The sequence below is a fragment of the Grammomys surdaster genome, unplaced genomic scaffold, assembly GCF_004785775.1.
Source record: "Grammomys surdaster isolate TR1022 unplaced genomic scaffold, NIH_TR_1.0 166, whole genome shotgun sequence".
In the NCBI taxonomy this organism is placed as follows: Eukaryota; Metazoa; Chordata; class Mammalia; order Rodentia; family Muridae; genus Grammomys; species Grammomys surdaster.
In genome coordinates this window covers 4,383,168-4,405,921 of record NW_021604614.1, presented here as the reverse complement: position 1 = coordinate 4,405,921, position 22,754 = coordinate 4,383,168, and the positions used below count along the sequence as shown (strand labels likewise).

General features: G+C 44.6%; 1 protein-coding gene across 3 annotated transcripts in view; it reads right to left on the bottom strand.

Moving 5' to 3' along the window:
* Window positions 1-10,323, bottom strand: part of Auts2 (activator of transcription and developmental regulator AUTS2) — a 1,072,043-nt gene extending 1,061,720 nt beyond the window's left edge. For 2 of the 3 annotated variants that reach the window (XM_028766102.1, XM_028766104.1), the window contains exon 1: window positions 8,600-8,908. In XM_028766102.1, coding sequence (XP_028621935.1) covers window positions 8,600-8,908 — 309 coding nt within the window. Of the gene's footprint in view, window positions 1-8,599 lie in introns of all 3 variants that reach the window. The other variant, XM_028766103.1, reaches the window with a different exon arrangement.
* Between the last annotated feature and the right edge of the window lie 12,431 nt (window positions 10,324-22,754).

Genomic DNA, 22,754 nt, shown 5'->3' with positions numbered 1-22,754 from the left:
CTGCTCTACATAATGAGTTGTAGACTTGCCAGAGCTGTGTATCAGAGATCTCGTCTCCAAAAACAAGATAGGGGGAGAAGGGAAGGAGGGAGAAGGAAGAAAAGAGAAGGAAATGAGGAGGAAAGAGAGAAAGAGGAAGAATAATAATCATTATTTCAGTATAACAGCTGAGGGATAGCTGTAGTACTGGATAATGGGTCTCTTAATTTATTTCAAGTTCTAAAATACCACAACTAGCAGAAACTACAAACACCTGATATAAGGGTGACTTTGTAGCTGGAAAGGTTAAGTGTAGGGACAACAAGAAAAATGACATTTCTCACTTAGCACTACAACTTGACTGTGCCAAGGGTTTATTTTAGGATTCAAAATTTAACTGCACTTGGAAGTCTCAAATCTCAGCTACACAACCAAGGGTCACAGTGTGTTTGTAGGCAGTGGTCCAGTTAGTAGCTACTCTAAAGTACTTTTAAAAGCTCTTCTGCTGCAACTTAATCCTTACCCTTACTAGCCGTTCCTGTCACTCTTGTACATTATAAACTTTGCTCCTCTGTGGCGCTCATTTTTACTACACGCAGGTGTTACAAGGTTCTGATACCAAGAGCATAAACCACTGTGAGGTACACCAACAAGCCAAAATGACAGTAAAGTAATAAACAAATCCGTGCACATATTTAGCATGTATTAGTTTGGGTAAACTCTAACTACTGTTTAGCTATGAACTAAGTGACCGTAAAGAGCACAAGCAATCCTCTAACCCAGAGTTGATAGTACTAGAGTACTCAGGTCATCAAGATTCAAATAAGGAAAACTTAGAAATGTCAAAGCTTTCACATTCTGACACTTCCCAAATACTTTTCATTATCTGCGTTCTTACTTATGATAACTTTTTCAGAAAGGGGAAGAAAGCTGGAATCAGGCAGGGAGGCAGGGAGGTCGAGTAATGTAACTGGACCCTGAAATGAGTGTGTCAAAGAAATAAGCATGTCATATGAGTTGAAGGTTCAGGTCTCCTTAAAAACACATGGAATTGGAGACTTACACAGGACAGACCTAGAAGCCTATGCTGACACAGTCCCTTCCTAAGTAAACAAAAGCTGTCAAGTAGTATGAAGCCACTCCTTCTCATCTGCAGTTACTAAATGCAATAAAAAAAAAGACCTACCTATTCTTTGTGACCCTGATATCAAGACATGAAAAACAAATAAACAAACAAACAAACAAGATACTACTCTTTGTTCTGCATGGGAGACAAGGGATGTGAAGAAATAGCACACACCAGACACTTTAGAACCTCTCTCTTAAAATCTAAGTTCTCCACTTCCACCTGAAGCAGGTGAACCAGCATAAGATCTACATTCACAGAGCGGCTGGAGACTATGTATTAGAAGTTCTGCCCTAGCTAACAGTATCTCCCAAACTGTTTTTAGCTTCTCCAGTCTTGATTTTTTTACCTGATTAACTACTGCAGTCTTCTTTCCAATTTCAAAGGAGTTTTGAATCTACTTAAATTTTGCAGACTGTCATCAATTGCTCTCCTTTTACCAGGTGGTTTTCCTAAATCTACAGCATATGGGGTGTAATCCCAACCCTGGAGTACAGGGGAAGTGTTAAAGAGATGCTGTCTCTTCACTTCGACGAAGCGAAACTACATTTAGTGTATTGTAAATATACACCTATTCAGAACTGGGTAAAGTGACTGGAATCCACTCTCAGCACCCATGCACATGCACGAGCACACACGCCCTTCATCAGGCAGTTCTATCAACCGTCTCAAAATCAAGACCTACATTAGTCCACAATAATATCAACAGCTGTCTTCTGTGCTTAAAGACTCTCTAGTCTTAACAATCCCTCAAACTAAATAATCACCATTTATTTTTGACAATATTTAAACACACACACACACACACACACACACACACACACACACACGGCTTTATATGCAAGTGTCCCAGAATCTCTATCAGAGCAAATTACTCTGGGTTTGATTTTGTTTTGAACTTCAGAGCGGTGCTGGAAGACTGAACCCAGAGCCTTGAACATGCTAGGCAAGTACTTTGCCATTGAGCTACACTCCCCCCAATAAAACCCCAAAAAACACAAAACAAAACTATTTATTAGCCTTTTTCCAAATAAGTGCTAAGGGAATACCACTCTCAGAAGCAATCACTAACTTCATGCGCCACTCTTTAAAGCATCTGACTCATTTGTATCTCACCCAACACAGCTAAAGCAGTCCTTCTCCACAGCTAACAAGGGCCACAGGGAATCTTCCTACCAAGACCTTCAAATTAAGACCTTCAAATTTGCCTCACATAAAGACTCCTCCATCGAATCTTTGCTTCACAGAGTGAGACACAGAGGTTCAGTGAGTACGGTAAGAAGCTAGAGTTCATGCATACATGTAATCCACACTCCTCCTCCCCCCAATCACTCAGAAAGTCCTCAGAACCTGGGCTTCGGCACACTTCTCAGAACTGAAATGCCTGACTTGACCTCTTTCAGCAATCCCACAGGCAAACTTTGCAAGACAGAAAGAACAACAGTTGAGAGCAACTCTGATCCACGCCTTTCCTGACTCTGTAACAGCACTGGAGATGCTCTGACCCTCTGTGAATTGCCATGCCATGTGCTGCAAGCCAGGAGCCAGGTAACCAGAAACCTTTGTTTTAACCCCAATGTCAAATTCTTTTCCCATCCCAATCTTCTTTTACAGGTTGCTAAAAAGCAGCAATACATAAAACCAGAAGGGAGGGATGGAGGATAAAAGCAGTGGCTGGAAGGCGACTTGGTAGTATCGGAATCAAGCAGCTGTCACACTGAGAAAGAGCTATTAGTGAGAAGGGTTCACCAACATTCACCTCTTCAAGGGGTTAGGGAAAAAATCAGGAAAACAGTTGACATGAGGCAGAAATATGAGTGGACATCTCTCTATTAATATCATCTCAGTCCCCACCTGCCATTCCTGCAGCAGCCTCCAGTACAACTGCCTCCAAGTCTGAGCTTCTACATCCTACCGTCAACCCAATCCCCCCGACCCTCAGAGATCACCAAACTCCAAGATCTGGAATGGGTTCTCTGACACTTTAAGGCATATTCCCTACTGATTTATGGATACTACGCTGAGAATTAAAATGTTCTGTGGCCAGAGAGATTTAAGAGATAAGGCACACTCTATTTCCTCCTCTGATAATCAAAATTCACACTCAGATAATAAAGACTTTTAATTCTAGCAGAACAGGTCTTTCTAAATTGTATTTGAGAACTGATCGTTCTACTTCAGCCTAAAACACAATCTATGAGGAACCTGCACAAAGCTATGTTCCGTTCCAATCTAAGGACAGTCATTATAACTTCATCTCAATCTTTCCGCTAACAGAGGACTGAGGAAAAGGATGCTTTAAGAAAATGACATCCCAAAGAGGCTCATACAACTACTCAGAAAAGCCAAGTCTGGCTGGTGGGTCTCCTGCTCCCCTGAGAAGAACTTCTTCAATACTCATTCATACCAGCCTTTTCAGCCTCTGGTCTTAATCACCCCGTGATTTCTTGTTGGCCTTCTACCTGTGTTGCCTTCATTATTTGTTCAGAAAGCTCTCCCATTTTTCACTACTATCGTATCTACCAATCACCACACACCCTTCCAGGGCCCATCTTTTCCAGGAGGACTTCTCAAGGGCTGGGGATGTAATTCAGTTAGTAGGCTGCTTTCTTAGAGCATACACAAAGCCCCAGCACAGCCAAAATAAGGGATGGGGTCGACAGCTACTTCCCCAGCACTCAGAAGGTGGAAGGAGGAAGAGCACAAGTTCACGGTTGTCCTCTATTACACAGTAAGTTTGAACCCAGCGAAGGGTGCATGAGATTATGTCTCAAAACCCACACGTCCACAGAATACCTTATCTCTATCTCTTCTCTCTAAAAGTCTACTTTAATTAACATGACTCAAGGGCCTCTTTCAAAATTGTTTTGTAGGTATTAGATTTAACTTATCAACTATATTGCATCTTTCTAGATGTTATAAACATTTTAGGCTTCTCATCTCCTAGTGCCTTGTACATATTAAACACTCCATAAATGTCTGCTCAGTGGCACGAGGAACATGATAATCTTAGTATGTGAAATCTCAAAACTAAATTACTAGCACCTACTAGACCTACAAGAGAAATGTGTCACATTCCATACAAAAGACTTACTAGACCACTGATATGTAGGTGAGCCCTGAAGCAGAACCAGGAAGTGATGGTCACAGGAAAGCCTGTATTTGATCCTCTACACACCAGAATTCAGTCTACTCTTTTTTTTTTTCTTTTTCTTTTTTTAGAACACTACAGCACCAACACACTTGTCTGACAAGTCTACCAGTGTCATCTTTCTTTCCCTTTGGTCAGCTGTACAAAAAGAAACATCCAAGTTACAAAAGAATAATGGGAACAAATAAATTCCCAAAGTCACATTTTCAGCAAAGATACTACTCATAGCTTCCTAATAGAAACCTAAAGAATTTTGAAAAGCACCTCAGCTGATACAGCAATAAGTACATCGTGTTAGTACCAGGGTACCAACATTTCCCATTTATACCTTGATCGCTAGAAGCCACTTTGTTTTGGGTTTGTTGTTTTTTTCAAATAAATAAATAAATAAATAAATGCCAAGTGGGATAGCATGTGCCTATAAGCCCAGCACTCTGAAGGCTGGAGCTGAAGGATTTTACTGTGCAGGGCTAACCTGTGCTACATAACAAGATCCTGCCCACTACCCCCAAAAACTAAAACAACACATTTAAAGCTACTTGCCCTTATCCTAACATCCAAAGAATACCCAAACATGAAATACTGTTTCTAAACGGCACTTCTGCTTCTCAGCTGTGTAATGAGAACACACCGTTCAACTTTAGCCTCCTCACCTACCCTCTTATCTTCTATCATGAGACTCTTTGTAATCACATACTTGAACTTCAGGGCACAATTACTCAAGACAAGTGTCCCTGCAGAATATGCAACTACCTCAGCCAGTCTCGGCGCTTATAACATGTGGGAGATGCCAAACCGCCCTCTGAGCTTCCCGTCTTCTTAAATAAAATCCTGATGATTGTAAAGAATAAGCATAAAATTGCAGGCTGCCATTATGCTTATTACTTTTAGTCTAGTATCTGGCCTGGAAGTATTTATATCAAAATATTCCATTATTACTTAGGAGCTTCTGGAAGGGAGGAAGGAAGGAGGGAGGGAGGGAGGGAGGGAGGGAGGGAGGGAGGGAGGGAGGGATAGGAAGGAAAAAGGAAAGAAGGAAAGAAGGAAAGAAGGAAGGAATAAAAGGAAGGAAGTCGCAGCCACCAAGAAGTCCCTGAGGACAAAATCTTAGAGTCAGTTTGTGGATTCACAACCTAAGAATGTGATCCCTAAGTCCGCCAGAAATGGCTCTAAACTGGTGTAATTTATAAGCCAAGCTGTCCAAGCCCATACCTATGGCATCTTGATGATTCATGGCAAAGGTGATTTTCATTTACAAGCACAAGTATGTATTTAGGGTAACTCTTGGTATCTATGGTAATTCTTAACACACACATGTTCGTAACACGCATTTCTATCCAAGTTCATAGCTGAATCGCCTGCTTCCTCAGAGGCCTTCATATTTCTTCCTGACAGTTTGGTAAATCTTTCAAATTTAGTGTCGTGAACATCAGAGGCTCTAACAGTCACTACAAGCTTAGGTTCTGACCATCCAACATGGACACAGTGTGTTAACAGCCAATATATTTACACTTTGCTCACCACTACTACCTCCGCCACCACCAAAAAAAAAAAAGTAAACATGATTATTTTTATCTTCCAATACATTGTTTCAACAGGTTTATTAACAGGTTTTCTAAAAAAATCTAAACTTTCTAAAAACATGACTGGACAGACTGTGCAATACTAGCAAACTGTTAATTTACTGAGGAGAGATAATGGTACTGTGGGGAATTCTAAAGTCATCTGAGTCATTTATATATACTTCAGAGGTTAATGTAGAAATATTCACAGATGTCATCACAGCAGGTCTGAAAGGTGAGAGGGAGCATCGCAATCAACTACAGAAGAAGCAAGATATGCACTGTAAGCTGTTGAGTCTGGGGGTGTTGAGTGCTTTGGAGTTTATCCTACTGTTCCGTCTACTTTCTCATACAAATGTATTTTTTTTATTTTTAAAGTTAGACCTTTTATACCAATACACCACTATGTGTGTGATGTTGTGGTGGATACGAAAGTATCATAGCATTCAGCTAACCAAATCATCCTCAGGTTTTAAATCTACAAAAGTAGCTGAGAAGTAAATTGCATCCCAGAAAGAAGTGTGGTACTCAAGGTACATTTTGAACTCTATCTTCTTTAAAAATTATACATTTTAAGGCTTAAAACAAAACCAGACCAGGTACATTTTCGAGCAAAGGATAAAGTCGGTTACTTAAACAAAATGCAAAAAAAAGAAAAGAAAAGAAAAAACAAAACAACAACAAAAACAAGTGCAAAACGTATTGCCATCTCCACCTGGCCTTCAACAATGATAAGGAGAACTCTTAGTTGCTCCCACTCTCTTGCTGGCTAAGTGGGGCCACCCAGCAGGGCATGACAACTACCCAGAGTGCAGAACCACTTGTAAGCAGTTTTTACAAGTTCTTTCCTTCACCAACCATAGGCAGCCATGCTGAGTCAAATCCCAGGCAGCATTCTCTCTTAGGATACATTTCAATGGCCATTTGAAAGCAAGAAAGAAGTCACACTGCAGTACCCATCCACCTTTGCAAAGTTACGAAACACAACTATAAGCATCCTGACTGGTGACACTCAACACTTAGAGCTGGAGAAACACGAACTCTAAAACCAATGAGTAAGACAAGTACTAGCATCAATGTCTCTGTTCACCAACACCAGTTTCATCAGCCTCCTCCCCCCCCCCCCCCCAGTTTCTGGCCACTGGCCACCACCATCACCCCCATCCAAAGCACTTTACAGAAACGAACAAGTCTGACAGACAGGAAGACTGCCTTTTTAAAAACACTTAAACTTGAAATCCAAACACAGATCTAGAACCAACAACATAAACCTGCACTGTCAGTGTGCATGCGAGGCTTAAGCTCACATTAACAAAGCTTGCCTTGGCACCCCCGAAACAATACCACAGTAACAGCAACATCAATAAATAGATAGAGGAAAGGGAAAAGTTTCCTCACACCATTATGTCAGGTGCCATGAAAGGCTACAAACCAACCAAATTTTGGTTTTGTGCTGGATGAACTCAGGAGAACCTCGGAACCTCCTGTGCTCGGTTGTGTGTGTTGAGGGTGGGGAAAGGGAGGTAGAGGAGGAAAGAAAGCAGATAAATGTATCCAAACCAAAGACCAATCCTATCCTAGCACCAAATCAGCTCTGCCCAGGCAAAGATACTTTTCTGTGACCCCTGGATTACTGTCTCCCTCCAGCTCCTTCCATCCAACAAATACACACACACACACACACACACACACACACACACACACACACACACCAAGAGCCTCTTAGCAGGCAGAAAATGTGCAGTTGAAAACCCAAGGCTGCTTGCAGGTGCCTAAGGAATAAAGACAGACACACAAACACATACACAAAGCCAATCATTGGGGGGGGGAACACATACAAAAAGGAAAAGAGGGACAATTGGTGACAAGCCCTTCAGCAGCCAGCTAGGATTTTATTCTTGCCTCCTACCAGCCCTCCCTGGTGTACCTTCTTCTGCCCTTCAACTAAACTGCTCATGCACACATACACACATACACACATACACACACACACACACACACACACCAACACACCCCACACAAAAATGTATGTGTATGGATAATATTGTCATTAACCCTTTCTGGAATACAGCCCCTTGCAGAATAGAGAAAGATATTCCATCCTTTCCTCTTCTCCCCTCCTCCCTCCTTTCTCCCAACAAGGAGAAAACGCCCCCTTCCCCAGCTTCACCAAAAAAAGGGGGAGGGGGGGTAAAGAAAAGCCACAAAACCCTAGCAGCCTCTGGTCCCCAGGACATCCAGAAAAGGCATATACTAGACAGACTAACATACACACACACACACTCACACACACACGCATGAGAACATATGGCTCTGTAGAAAGCACACAGAGAACAGTCCACAGGCGCCCCAAACCCAAGCAAAGACTTCCACCAGCCAAGAAGCCATGATTGGGAAGGGAGAAGAGGAAAGGAGTGGGGGCAGAGCCATCCGTGGAGAAGGGGGGCGCATTGTTGTGATGCCTGTACCCCTTTCTTTCCACCCATCTGCTGTGGAGGGAGGTGGGGGTGCAGGAAGGGGGCGCAGGGGAAAGGCAAGCTGGACAAGAACGAAACCAGTAGAAGACCAGACCAGGCATACCGCTTGGCGATTCCCTCCTTGCTGCCTATCTGCCCCCAGATTCCCCCAACACACAACCCCACACCCAACAATAAGACCTCGGCCGAGACAGACAGCTTCGAGTGCGGCGGGGGAGGCAAGAAAACCGGGGTGCAGCCGAGTGGGGGTGTCATGCATAAAAGGAAACCATGGGGGGAACAGGAAAGGGGGTCCCCCCCTTACCTCCAGCGCTTCAAAAGTAACAAAGCTGGTCATGGCAAATCCATCAATGATGTCCTCTTCGGCTGAGGTGGACTCTCTGCGCTTCCTCCGCGGGGGTCTGGGCCGGGACGGGGCGGAGGATGGGGGCTTTCCATTGTCTTCCTTGTCGGAGCCTGATGATGAAGCCAGCGAGGGAGCCCGGGTCCGGCCGGTTCCTATGCCACCCGCCGCACCGGTTCCTAACCCGGCCCGGGAGCGTCTCTCCCGGTCTCGCTGTGATCGCGACCTCCGCTTTTTCCGGAGTCCATGTCCCCGCGTCGGGCCATCCATGGTTCTTTTAACCGCGCCGGGGATCTTCCCCGTTCGCCTACCCGCGCGCCACAGGCTCGGGCCGCGGCCACACACACACACACACACACCCCAAGAAGGAAAAAAAAAATGACACCGAGCCCCCCCCCCCTCCTGCACGGGCTTTTCCCTCCAGCCGCGAGGAAGGGCGCGGGGGAGAAGGCGGCTGGGAGGAATAAAAAAAAAAAAGAAAAAAGAAAAAAAAAGAAGCCGAAGAAGAACAAGAAGGGAGGGCAGGGGGGAAAAGAGAAAGAAAAAAGGGGGAAGGGGCGGGGAGACAGGGAGGGAGGGAGGGACGGGGAAGCGAGAGGGCGAACTGTGGGGCTCCCCTCTGCACCGAGGGTCGGAGATGCCTGCGAACAGCGCCGAGCAAAGTAATGGCTGAACACACAGGTCTCCTTTACAGAGGAAAGGGGGAAAAAAATAACTCACCAAGCAGGCAATAAATCAGAATAGCGGAATGCTTTGATCAAGAGACTGGGGAAGCCCTCCCCGCGGCCATGCTCTCTCCCCACCACTAAAATCGCCTTCCTCCTCGCTTTCTCTAGAGACCCCCCCTTACCCCCCAAAAAAAAATTAGACAGAAAAAAAAAGCCCGAGGTCCGAAAAGGTCACGGTGAAGTGAGGGGTGGGTGGCAATGAACTTCACCCGCCCCCTCGTGCAGGAAAACACCCCACACCTCCGCCTCTCTCACACACTCGGCTCGCAGAAAAACTCACTCCCGGGCTCCCAGTCTTTTTTTAAAGAAATGTATCCAAGGGAAGCCAGGGCTGGAGAGCGAGCGGAGAGGGGCGAGACCCCCCAGAGAGGGGAGCATAACCACGCAATCACGAGCGGAGACAGAGGTTGCCCGAGGAAAGGAGGAAGGGAAGGAGGAGGACGCTGAAGCAGTTGTGGGATTTTTCCCCCCTTTTTTTTCAGTCTTCGAGGAGGGGGAGGAGGACACACAAAAAAAAAAAACAGATGAAAGAAGAATTGCAAAGCCTGGCGCGTGCCACCGACCCCCTCCTCACATACACATGCACGCACGCACACACACAAATTGAAGATCTCCCCCCACCCCCAGTTCCAGAGGTCACCCTTCCTCCAAAAAAAAAAAAATTGTATAAAGGGGGGTTGGTGAGTCAGTCAATGAGGAAAGCAAAGAGCAGTCTCCAACCCGAGATACACCGGTGTGGTGCCGCCGCCGCCGCCTCTTCTTCTTCGCGTCGCCCCGCCTGAGGAAGAAGCGCTGGGAGATGCCGCCCGCTCGGCCGCTCGCTCGCTCGCTCGCAGCTAACGCTGCCTCAGCCGCCGCCGCCGGAGCCCGGAGCCCGAGGGTGCACGGCGTGTCCCCGGGCGGCTGCAGCCAGAGCCCGGGCACGGCCTCATCCTCCGCCCGCCTCGCTCACACAGCGCCCGCTCCTCCCCCTCCGGCCGGCCCACCGCCGCCGCCCGCCTCGGCCCAGCCCCGCGCCCGCCCGCTGGCTCTCTCTCTCTCGCTCTCTCCCCCTCTCCCTCTCTCTCTCCCTCTGTCTCTCTCTCTCTCTCTGTGTCTCTCCCTCTCTCTCTGTCTCTCCCTCTCTCTCTGTCTCTCTCTCTCTCTGTGTCTCTCTCTCCCTCGCACGCGCGCTCGAGCTCGCTCGCCGGCGAGCGCTCTGGAAGACCGCCCTCTTCGCGCCTCGCTCTGCGCGCGCTCCCGAGGACCGCCCTCCTGGCTCTCCACGCGCTCCCGAGAGCTACCCCCCTTCCCTCGCGCTTCACTCGGCGCGCTCCCGAGGGCCGCCCCCCTTCCCCTCCCACCCCCTCCGCGGGCTCCCGAGAATGTCTCTCACGCCTCGTTCTCTCTCTCTGTCTCTCTCTCTCTCTCTCCCCCAACCCCTCCGGCACCACGGGGCGCGCTCCCGAGGGCCGCCCCTTCCACTCATGCACCACTAGCTGCGCGCTCCCGAGAAGAGCCCCTCCCCCCTCGCGCCTCTCTCCAACCCCCCCTCCCACGCGCGTTCCCGTCCCCCCTCCTCCCGCGCGCCTCGGGCCCGGCTGGATCACGTGACCCGCCCCCCTCCCCTAGTTGTAGAGTGTGTGGAAAGCAAAAAGGCTGAGGGGCTGGCCACCGCTCCACGAGCCCAGGGCATGCGCGCTGGGGCGGCCGGGCCTGCGCACTTGGGGGCGGAAGGGGTCTCCGGAGGCTGTGGGGTGCGTCGGGGAGGTCGGTCACGGGCCGCTGTGGAGTTGAAGTTCGAGGGCGTGGAGGCTGCCCCAACATCCCGCCAAACGCACGGAGGAGTCGCGCGCGCGCACGCGTACCAGGCACCTTTCTCCGGACACTTGCTCCCCGAGTGCCTCGTCCCCTCCACTCCTGAAGCTCTTGCTGGTTCAGCTACTCTGAAGTACCTCTAGGTGTTTTTAGCACGCGCGCACGCACGCGCGCGCCCACGGTGCAAACATTAAAAAATAAAAATAAAAAGTACATGCAGCGCGAGGAGATGCAAAGCATGGACCCAAAGAAGGTGGACTTTGGGGACAAGAAAGGGTGGCCCAGTGCTGCGTCCAGGCGCACCAAGGCAGCCAACCGGCAAGAGCTGGAAACTTTGCCCCACGCTCTGCGTGGTAGAACACCGAATCTCTGAGTGCCCCTGAACCCTGGTGACCCCCGGCCTGCACTTTTGGTCTCCCTATGGGAGGCACTTTGCGGAGGCGCTAGCCGCTTTGGAGCAGCCAGACACCGCGAACTTGAACCTGGAGCAAGGGACTGAGTAGGTCGGGGCCGTCCCAGCCTGGGGACCCTTTAGACTCCAAACCGCCATCCCCCTCGCTGCAGGCTTCACTTACTGTTTAGCAGCAGGAGGATGGAGCAGAGGTGGCTTCCCTACGTTTTCCAGCACGATGTAACAGATGCTTATAAAAAGTTGTATTAAAGAGCTGACTACAGCCCAGAATCGATCAACCAAAGAGACCAGCCTCTTTCGATAAAATAGCTGTGCGTTGTTTTTTTTGTTTTTTTTTTTTTCAGGGCATTTGGAATTGATCTATACTCACCGACAGTCTTCTCTCAGCAATTTTAGTCGCTTCGCTTTCTGTCCAAGCACATAAACACCGTGGCACATCACCCCTCACCCCTAGCAACCCACACTTGGCATGAAGGAAAAGAAAACAAACTGACATTAATTGCTCACAATGAGCCGGGCACCGTGTTGCAATGCTTTGTACGCGATTTCTACTGTTCTGAATCCTAGTCTGCACATAACAGAACTAGAAGGTCAGAAGCAGTGCAAGAGAAAAAGAAAAAGAAAAAGAAAAAACAACGAACGTTTCTCAAATGGGTGGACGGATGGATGCCTTTTTTTTTTTCTTGCATTCAACAGAGATTAGGGCTTCACAGCTGTAGGTTCAGGGAATACAGTAGCACCCCAAATAGAGAAGTGCTTGAATCTTATTTTCTGGCAAGTGAGTCTCTTTGTCTTAACACTTGCAGATTTAGTGGTTGGTTTCTCGACACACTCCAGCTTTCCTGTTTCAGGAACCCAGGTCTGTGAGCATATGGGTAGTGGGAGACAAGGAAACAGAAGACATCAAGTGGAGTGTGAATAAGACAGGCTTTATGTCTGTCCAGGGGAACAAACCATTTAACCTTAGGCAAGACTTTCAAATGACTAATTTTCTCATCTTGTAAATCAAAGAAGTTCAATTAAATGTTCAAAAAGTTCCCTTTCAAGTCTCGGAAGGCCTTCTCGAAAACATAGCATCTTTTTTTAGTACATCCTGTGTTGGTTTGTTTTTTTTTTTGCCCCCCTTGAGAATGGTGTTGTGTGATATCTGAATTTATTAGGCAGCAGAGTGCCACCTTCCAAAATTACTTAGCTATACTGACTGTTGCTCCCCCTGGAGCAGTCACTTAAATTCAGACTTCCATACCGAACATCCCCGTGTTAACTTTTAGGGTGCTGTTCTCTGCAGTGGCTGAAACCCACACTGATGCTATCAAGCAAAGTCCTCAAAATAGAGGCAGGTTCCTTGTCATTCACAGCAAGGGACTTGGGCTCATTTTCAGGGTTCGTTTCTAGGATATTTCTAATTTTCTTTTTTGTTCCTGTGGATTTAAAACAACAACAACCTCTCTAAATGAAAACATTTTGAGGTGCAAAGAGTCTCTTTGGCTTATGCTTCCAGGTCACATTCTATCGCTGAGGGAAGTCAGGACAGGAACCTGGCAGAGACCATGGAAGAATGCTGTTTAGTGGCTCAGTCTCTGGCACAGTCTTCCGTCTTCTAGCTTTGTTACACAACCCAGGATCACCTGCCCAGGGATGGCACCACCTACAGAGGCCTGGCCCTCCCACATCCGTCAACAAGCCAATTCCCCCACAGACTTGGCAAAAGACCAGTGATCTGGACAATGCCCAAACTGAGACTCCCTGGGATGACTCTGGGCCGTGTCAAGTTGACAGCTGAAGCAAACTGGGACAGATGTAAAAATTGTCTTTGATGCAGACAAGATTCTAGGGAACCAGGAAGTAACGTTGCTAGTAGAAGTCACTTCTCACAAACTTTGGAGATTGGGTAAAAAGTGTGAAATTGTCAAATATAATAAGAGGCATTATTCTGGTGACTTTTCAGAGCAGCCCTTGGCAGTCTTTAAAGAGTAATTTCTAGTTGGGGGGGAAAAGTGGATCGTAATATACTGTATCCAAGAACCTTGCCTCTGGCAAGAGTAATTTGCAAACGTATTTTGTGATAATGTTTAAATGATTTTTTTTCAGGGTCCAAGTGTAGTGCTCACTAGAATTGGTAATGGCTTTGGGGGTCAGAATTTCATCGTAGTCTTCCATCAGAGATTTAAAATTATTTATGGGTTATAGTGTTCTTATTTGTCTCTAAATCTCCATCTCTTCTGTTTTGATCACTAATGAATGATTAATAATACTGCATAATAAGCTAAGCAATTACTGTGCGTGGCGCTGTTCCAAGGGTATTAAAATAATATCTCAATTAATTCCCAGAAGTTTTATTTTTGTGTATGAGCTTATATACGTGTGGGGGCAGGGTATGCACACACACACACACAAACACACACACACACACACACACACAGGCAGGTGTGCACCTTCCTGAATACATGGAGACTTCTGAGGAGAATGTCAGATGTCCTGTTCTGTCACTCTCTGTCTAATTACCTTGAGACAGATTCTCTCACTGAATGTGGCGTGAGGTTGACAACCTACAAACCTCAGCAATCCTCCTTTCCTGTCCTCAACAGGGTTGAGATTAAAAGTTGGTGTGACCATGTTTCGCTTTTTCAATAGAAGCGTGAGATTTTGGGTTCTCCTGATTGCACAGTGAGTGCCCTGTGGTTAAGGCAGCCATCTCTCCAGCCCAATTTCTACAAGTTTTAAGAGAGATTTCACAACAGGCAGTGGTGTAACAGGCCTTTAATCTGCAGATTGGGCTGACCTTGAACTCAGAGATCTGCCTACTCTACTGAATAAGTTTCAGGACAGCCAGGGATACACACAGAGAAACCCTGTGTGGAGGAAAGGAAGGAAGGAAGGAAGGAAGGAAGGAAGGAAGGAAGGAAGGAAGGAAGGAAGGAAGAAGAGAGGAAGAAAGGAAAATATTTATTTTGCATAGAGAAAACTGGGGCTTCTTTTTCAACATCTGATTCACTCTAAAGCCTATTACAGAAGAGAACCAGGAGAGTAAAGAGATTATTCTGTCAGGCTGTGTTCAAGGAGAAATGTATACAAATCAGCATGCATGCATACCAGAACCCTTTCCCTACCCTTTGTGAATCTGCTGAAAGAATCTTGGATGGTATCTTAGTTGGGATTTCCATTACTCTGATAAACACCCTGACCAAAAGCAACTAGGAAAGGAAAGGGTTTATTTTAGCTTACAGCTTATAGTCCATCATCCAGGAAACTCAGGGCAGGATCTTGAGATGAGAACTGAAGCAGAGACCATGGAAGAGTGCTGCTTACTGGCTTGCCCCTCGTGGCTTCCTCAGCCTACCTTCTTAGAGCACCTCGGATCGGATCACCAGCCCAGGAGTAGCACTGCCTCCACTGAACTGGGCTCTACCACATCAGTCATTACAGGGTTACCCACAGGCCAGTCTACTGCGGGTATTTTTCTCAATGGAGGTTCCCTCTTCCAAAATGACTCTAGCATGTGTCAAGTTGACAAAAAAAAAAAAAAAAAAAAAAAAGCAAGTCAGCACAATTGGAAAGATCATGAAAGGGAAAGGTAAGAGTGATTTCACAGAGAAAATTTCCATGAATGATAGGTTTCTCTGATTTCAATCCAAGGAGTCTGAATTTCAATGAAAATTTGTAAGGTTGAAGAGATGGTTTAGCTGTTCAAAGTATATTGTTCTTGCAGAGGACCTGGATTTGATTCCAAGCAACTACATGGTAGCTCACAAACATCTGTAACTCCAATTCTGGGGGATTCAATGTCCCCTTCTAGCCTTCTCTGCCAACAGGCACATACATGGTGCACATACATATAGACATGTAGGCATAAAATAAACAAAATAAGTAAATCTTTTAAAAGAAAAACAATGATGATTCTGGTTTGGTGAGTGTCTTGAGACAGGGTCTCATATAGCCCAGGCTAGCCTCAAACTTATTATGTACTTGAGGACAACATTGTATCTCTAATCCTATGTCTCCTGAGTACTGGGAGTAGACATATTCCATCATATCCAGATGTTTCTGCATCTCTGGGAATGGAACTCAGTTCTTAGAGCATGCTAGGCAAGCACTCTATGGACTGAACTTCATCCTAACTAAGAGAATGCTATTATTAGATCTCAACCATTTTTTCTAATCTCTGAGTCTCCCACTCATAAATACTAGGCTTGGTACCAGGTTTTCTATGTGACTAAATTTTTATAATCCTCTACCCTGCACTCTGTACTCTGCCAACATGGCAATTATTAGCACATCATTCTTGATGTTACATCCCAGTATATAATATTTGAATTTAATTTATTAGGAGGATTGATTTTTAACTCAAGGCAGCTAAGGTTTATGTTTAGCTCGTTTATAACTCTTGGTTACTTTGTGTGCATGTCTGCGCAGAGACCAGACACACAACTGAGATGTTTAATGATCTATCCCTATGCCGTCTCCAAATGAGAAAATAAAGAAACTAACACATTTAGCTTGTCTTCTTTAACCCTCCTAAGTTGTTTTTAATAATAGCTCTTCCTGGGAGAAGTGATAACTTGTCTTAACTGACAGCCAGACCATCAACGATAACATTGTTGTAAGTTTGCCCTAATTATCACCTGCTGGTTTTTTTTCTATACACATTTGGAAGTTGTTTTTCAAACTGAAGTTCTAATGTTTGGGGAGGAAAAAAAAAAAAGAGCTATGAGGGGATGTATAGTTCAATTTGTTAAGCATTCTTTCTATTTCCATAATATCGCAAGACAAACTTTCATCATCTCTGCAGGGGTCTCTGGTGAGTGACACAGCCATCAACTCGGATTCCTCAGGCTCTGCTGTGGGAAGCCAAGGAAAGACGCTTACTGCTGACCAGATGATGCTTTTGTAATAAGGTGGTTGGTAGCAGCAAATTTAATAAGCTTCACACACATACACACACACCACATGCACACACGACACATGTGCACTTACAAAACAAACAAAACCTTCTTAGCCAGTATTTTTAACCCTTCTCTGGGCATTATTTATATTCCAAGTCTTACTTGGCGTGCTCAGGCAGAAAAATTAGTGGACAGTTCCAAGAATTTATTTTGATGATTCCTTGAATCTACCAATGACAGAGGTCCATATTTATATGTCATCAGGAACCTATGAATCAATATTCTACTGGAGTCAGTAGATGACTCATAAGAAGCCATTTTTGTTTTGGTTTAGTTTAAGTGCATGTGTGCCTGAGTACATATGTGCAGGTGAGTGAAGGCACCCATGGAAGGCATCAGATACCCTACAGCTGGACTTAACAGGCGGTTATGAACTGCTTGAAGTAAGTACTAGAAAATTACTGTGATTCCTCTGCAAGAACAGCAAGTACTCTTAACCACTGAGCCATCTCTCCAGCCCTATGATCTTTATTTTTTCCTGAATCGAAGTATAGCTGTAAACCCAATTCAGATCTGACAGCATTCCAATTGAGGGAAGTACGTACACTTTGGAAACATTTAACAAATAGAATAGCGGGCTCTGGATGTAACACTGTGGTAAATTACATGTTTGCTTATGCACAAGGCGCTAGACTGAAACCTCAGTTCCACAAAATAATAATAAAATATATTGGCCAGTGAGATGCCTCATCTGATAACAGGACTTGCTCCTGAGCCTGATGACCAAATTCATTCCCTGGGACACACATAGTGGAACTGTCACTCACCTGAACAAATTCACGTATACCATACACATACACCAATTCCCACAGGTTGTCCTACGTTGCACACACCTGTGCTCTAAAACTAAATGTAATTTAAATATTATACTACAATTAATAACAAATTACCCAGTCCAGAGAACCTCTTCGAGGTCCTACTTTAGAAATACTAGGATCTATTTGTAGTGTCTATTTGTGCTGGTACACCCAGAACAAATATGTGGAGTACGTGGAACTCAGAGGACAGCTAGCAGAAGTCAGCCCAGTTACCTCCTTCTAACCCTGTAGGTCCCAAGGATCAAAATCAGGTTGTCTGACTCTATCTGTCAGACTTAGTCCCAGACACCTAAAAGGAACCCTGAAGGGATGCAGACTTGGAATGAACATGGAACTAGGCTTGGTGGCATGTCCCTTTAATTCCGGCACGGTGAAATCTGAAAGAGAGGATCATGAGTCTTAAGCCAGGTCAGACTACACAGTGAACTCTTGTCTCAAAACAGAAGAGTAAAAGACGACTCCGGCTGAACGTGGTGATGCACACCTGTAATCCCTCCAGTCTTGCTAATAGAAACAGGAGGGTCTGAAGTTACAAGCTAAGACTCCGCTACTCCTGAGTTCAAGGCTAGCACAGACTACAATGAGATCCTGTCTCAAAAGAAAAAGAAAAATGGGGACAAGGCGTGTTTCTTACCAGGCACTTGTCCCTAAAAATGAGTTGCTAAGGGCTGGAGAGAGAGCCTAGTTGATAAAGTGTACCTTGAAACCCTAAGGACCCAAGCCAGAGATCAATGGTATAAAAAGGTAGGTGTAACCTCCTGTGTTTCTAATCCTGCATAGAGAATTTGTGACAGAATATCGAGGCCTGGTGTGAATCCTGGTGTGATAGAACGTGCCTGTCACCGCAGAACTTCGATTGCTGAAGCAAGGGGAAGGTCCAATTCCAAGACACCCATGACCTATGTAGAAAGTTCCAGACCAGCCTGGACTATGGAGTGAGGCCCTGCCTCAACTCTCACTCTGCATGAAGAAATAAATTAGATACCAATTTGGTTTTAACTGAAAAGTATTTATATTTAAACCTCTTCCCATATTGTACTCTAATGAAACTGCATTCAAGGTCTTAAAGAGACAACCTCCTACTAATTACATATTCACCTGGTATCCATTTCTACAAATGAAATTACTCTCGGCACACATTAATTGACATAATTACTGAAATACCAAAATCAGATTAGCTACTGTAGCTCAAAGAAGAAAAGAAAACCATTGCTCCAGCAAATTGCAAGTGTTTTTTTTTTTCTTTAAAAAGGGCTCAAAAGGTTGTTCAACTTGTACGTACTTTGAAATAAAGCTAATAAAACACGGCAATTTCATTATTCATTCATGAGACAATTCTGGGTTCTTAACTGTGTTTGGACTGGATTGCAGTTTAAAGTTCAGTCTTTATACTATCCTATATTTTGTTGATTGTTCTTTCACTGTCCATTATGAATGTCTTAGTGGCATAGCAACCTAAGAAAAATTCTATCCACAACTATTTCTGTCTTTGTAATTGACAATCATTTTGTCAGCCTGGAAACAATGGTAGCTACAAGGACGTTGTTGTCTTTGCAAAGTGCTTCTACAATTCTTGACTCTTTCCCCTAAAACACTTACATAAAATATTGCCCTCATTGCTTTGAGTTCAAAGCATCTGATTACATTAAAACAGCTAGAAGAAGATACGTGTTCCACGGAGGCTGGAGAGATGCCTCAAGCATTTCCTACTCTTCAGGTTTCTCTGTGTCACCCTGGCTGTCCTGCAACTCACTCTGTAGACCAGGCTGGCCTCAAACTCTGAGATCTGCTTGCCTCTGCATTTCTGATGCTGGAATTAAAGTCCCGTGCCACCTCCTGAAGGCTTGCATTTCCTGCTTTTGCAGAGGACACAAATTCAGTTCCCAGCACAAGTCCAAGGGCTCACACTACCTGTTACTCCAGCTCCAACACCTCTGGCTTCCATGGGCACATGCATTCACATGCACGTGCACACCCCCAACCTCCATCACACACACACACACACACACACACACACACACACACACAGAATTGAAAATAAAAATAAAATTAACATTACAAAGAAAAAAAAGACATAGGCTAGTACAATTCTGCAAAGAGGAGGGGGGACATTAAGTCAGAGGTGGCATTTGCCTATAATCCTAGCTCTCAGGAACTGAGGCAGAAGGATTAATACAAGGTTAAGGTAAGCATAGACTACATAGCATCACCTTGCCTTAAATTATCAAAAGGAAAATATAAAATGGGGTATTTCAGTTTTTTGAAATTACACTATTTCTTGGTTTCTCTCTCTCATTTTCATTCTCTCATTCTCTCTCTCTGATTCTCTTTCTTTGTCTCTCTGTCTCTTAATCTCTCTGTCTCTCTCTCTCTGTCTCTCTGTCTCTCTCTCTCTCTCTCTGTGCATGTGTGTGTGTATGTGTGTGTAAATGTTTGGGTGCATCTGTGTGCATATGCATGTGGAGGCAAAAAAACAACGGCAGATTTCACCCTTCAGGTATGTCCCAGAAAAAGCAAGGCAGACTTCATCCTTCAGGTGTGTCTCACCCCACCTTACCCTCCCACACACCTTGGAGCTCTGCCTGTCTCCGTCTGCCTAATACTGAAGTTAGAAGCATACACCGTCATGCCCCCACTTCTTTTTATGTGGGTTCTAGGGATTGAACTCAAATCAAGCACTTTATCCACTGAGCCTTCTCACCAGCCCTCTTCTAATCTATACTCTATTATTCTTGCCATTGAAAGTGTAGTCTCTTGCACAGTTCACTTTCCACATACTCTGGTCCAGGAACTATCCTATTATTAGAATGTCTTTGCTTTCCAAGTCCTTTATCAAAAAGCACTGGCAATGGCTATCACCATCGTGGTTATTGCTATGGTTTCCTCTTCTGCACACAATGTTTTCTTCTCATTGTGGTATTTGGGTTTTTTCCCATCTTGTATTTAAGAACTGGTTCCAGAGTCTGGGGAGATGGCTCTGGAAGCAGTCGACAAAATGCAAAATAAGGACTTGAATCCAGAACTCAGTGGGCACATAAACTCTGGCATTACCGTTCATATCTGTAACTCTAGCACTGGGGAATTCTCTGAGCTCACTAGGTAGCCATTCTAGTCACTTGGTGGGCTCTGGGATCACTAAGGTCCTGTCCTAAAAGAAAGGAAGGCGACCAATAGTGGAAGACACCAGAAGACAACTTCTGGTCTCCACACACTCACATGCATCATACACACACACACACACACACACACACACACACACAAACAATGAGTGCCACATTTTAGTGTGTAATTCTGCTTTTGTTATAAATGAGCTCTGATAATTCATAGAAGCATAGTACAAATACAAGCATGTTGTGCATGTATTCAGGTAGCGTGTTTAGCATGTTTGCTATTCACTCTAATTATATACGTCTTCGTTATTTATAAAATCTATGGCAAATTTTGTTTCTCCCATGATTATTGATCACTTACTATGTTTCCCATCAATTTACCTAATAGAAATATAGTGAAATCACAGCCAAAACTACAGCAGAAGAGGGAAGAAGACAGAGAAAAGGAAAGATAAAACTTGCTATTTGAAAGGGGAAAAAGGAGAAAATGAAATTTCTCAAGCAATAGAAAAAAAAAAAACAATCAAAGAAACCAGAGTTAGCAATGTGGCCTAGTGGGTAAAAGCTCTTGCTGCCAAGTCTGATGACCTGGGTTCAATCCCCAGGATCCAACTAGTGGAAGGAAAAAAAAACTACTCCCACAAATTGTTCTCTAACTGCCATAAGAATACACACACACACACACACACACACACACACACACACAAATAATTTAAATTAAAAAAAAACAGGAAACAGTGCAACAGAAAACCTTTGACTAAATTTTGAAATAAAAATAAAATAAATCTACATTGGACTTTATTGGGACCATTAGGACAATTTGAATAGACAGCATATTTTTAGGTAATGGTATTAAATCGGTGTTAAGTACCTCATCTAGTTGCACTATGACTATGTAGAAGAATATCCTTTTCCTTAGGAGATATATGCTGTAGTCCTTAGGGATGGAGTGTCAGGACGTCTGCAGTAAATTCTTAAGTTGTTTAACAATGTCTATACATCAAAGGAAAGAGAGACAAATAGAAGGCAAATGTGGGAGAACATTTCCAGTTGGTAAATCTAAAACACAGGTGTGAGGGGTTTGGTTATATTAAACCTGCAACTTTTCTTCCTAAGGTTTGAGTGCTACAAAATAAGAAGCCGGGTAGAGGGACTATTAACCCAAAGCTTGCCATTTCTTTGGAAGTCCTGCATTTAATTATGCACCATAGTAAATCAGCTTGCTTAGCTGTAGGCTTAAGAAATGCAAAGCTGGGAGGTGGTCCCAGCACTTGGAAAGCTGAGGCAGGCTCTGAGTTCAATGCTAGCCTGGGATACAGAGAGAGTTTCAGGACAGCCAGGGCTATATGGAGAAACCCTGTCTCAAAAACAAAAACAAAAAGAAAAACAACCCCAAAATACAAGTAGCTAGAACAGTGGTTCTCAGCCTTCCTAATGTTGTGACCCTTTAGTACAATCCCTCATGTTGTGGTGATCCCCAACCATAAAATTATTTTCATTGCTACTTCATAACTGTGTCTTTGCTACTGGTATGAATCATAATACAAATATCTGTATTTTCTGATGATCTTAGGCAACCCCTGTGAAAGGGTCATTCGATCCCCAAAAGGGTTAAGACTCACAGTTTGAGAACCACTGGTGCAGACCACGGAGAATAAAGAAAGGTAGACTTAGAGCAGCAGAAACCTAGATGTGTAAACTGGTTTTAGGATGTATAGCTGGCTGTCAATATCCAATCCCAGGTTCCACTAACTTTAAATAAGCATGCACATGCATAAATCTTCTTCCTTCTCCTTCTCGTCATGCAAACCCAGCCTGGCTAGCTTTGGATTTGCTATGTAGACAACAATAACTTCTCAACCTCCTCTACTCATCTCACTGGAACTGGGCTTAAACTGTACACCACCAAGCCTAGTTTACGAGAGGCAGAGGATGGAGCTTAGGGCTTTGTGCATGTTTTGGGTGTGTGTGTGTGTGTATGCTGTGTCTATACTGAATATATACAGACTTTTGACATTATATCTTATTTTAAAAGTCCACAGGCTCGAGAGACTTCTAAAGAACCTGCATTTGATTTCCTGCACCCACATGGAGGCTTACAAACATCTGTGACTCCACTGCCGGGGGATTTATGTTCTCTTCTGGCTTTTTCGGGCACCAGATAAGTAAGTGGCACACAACAGGTATGCAGGCAGAACACTCATACACATAAAATATGTTAAAAATCCAGAATAGGTCTCTTTTAAAAAATATGTAGTTTTTACTTATGGGTATGAATGCATCTGTGTCTGTGTATGGGTGTGTGCAT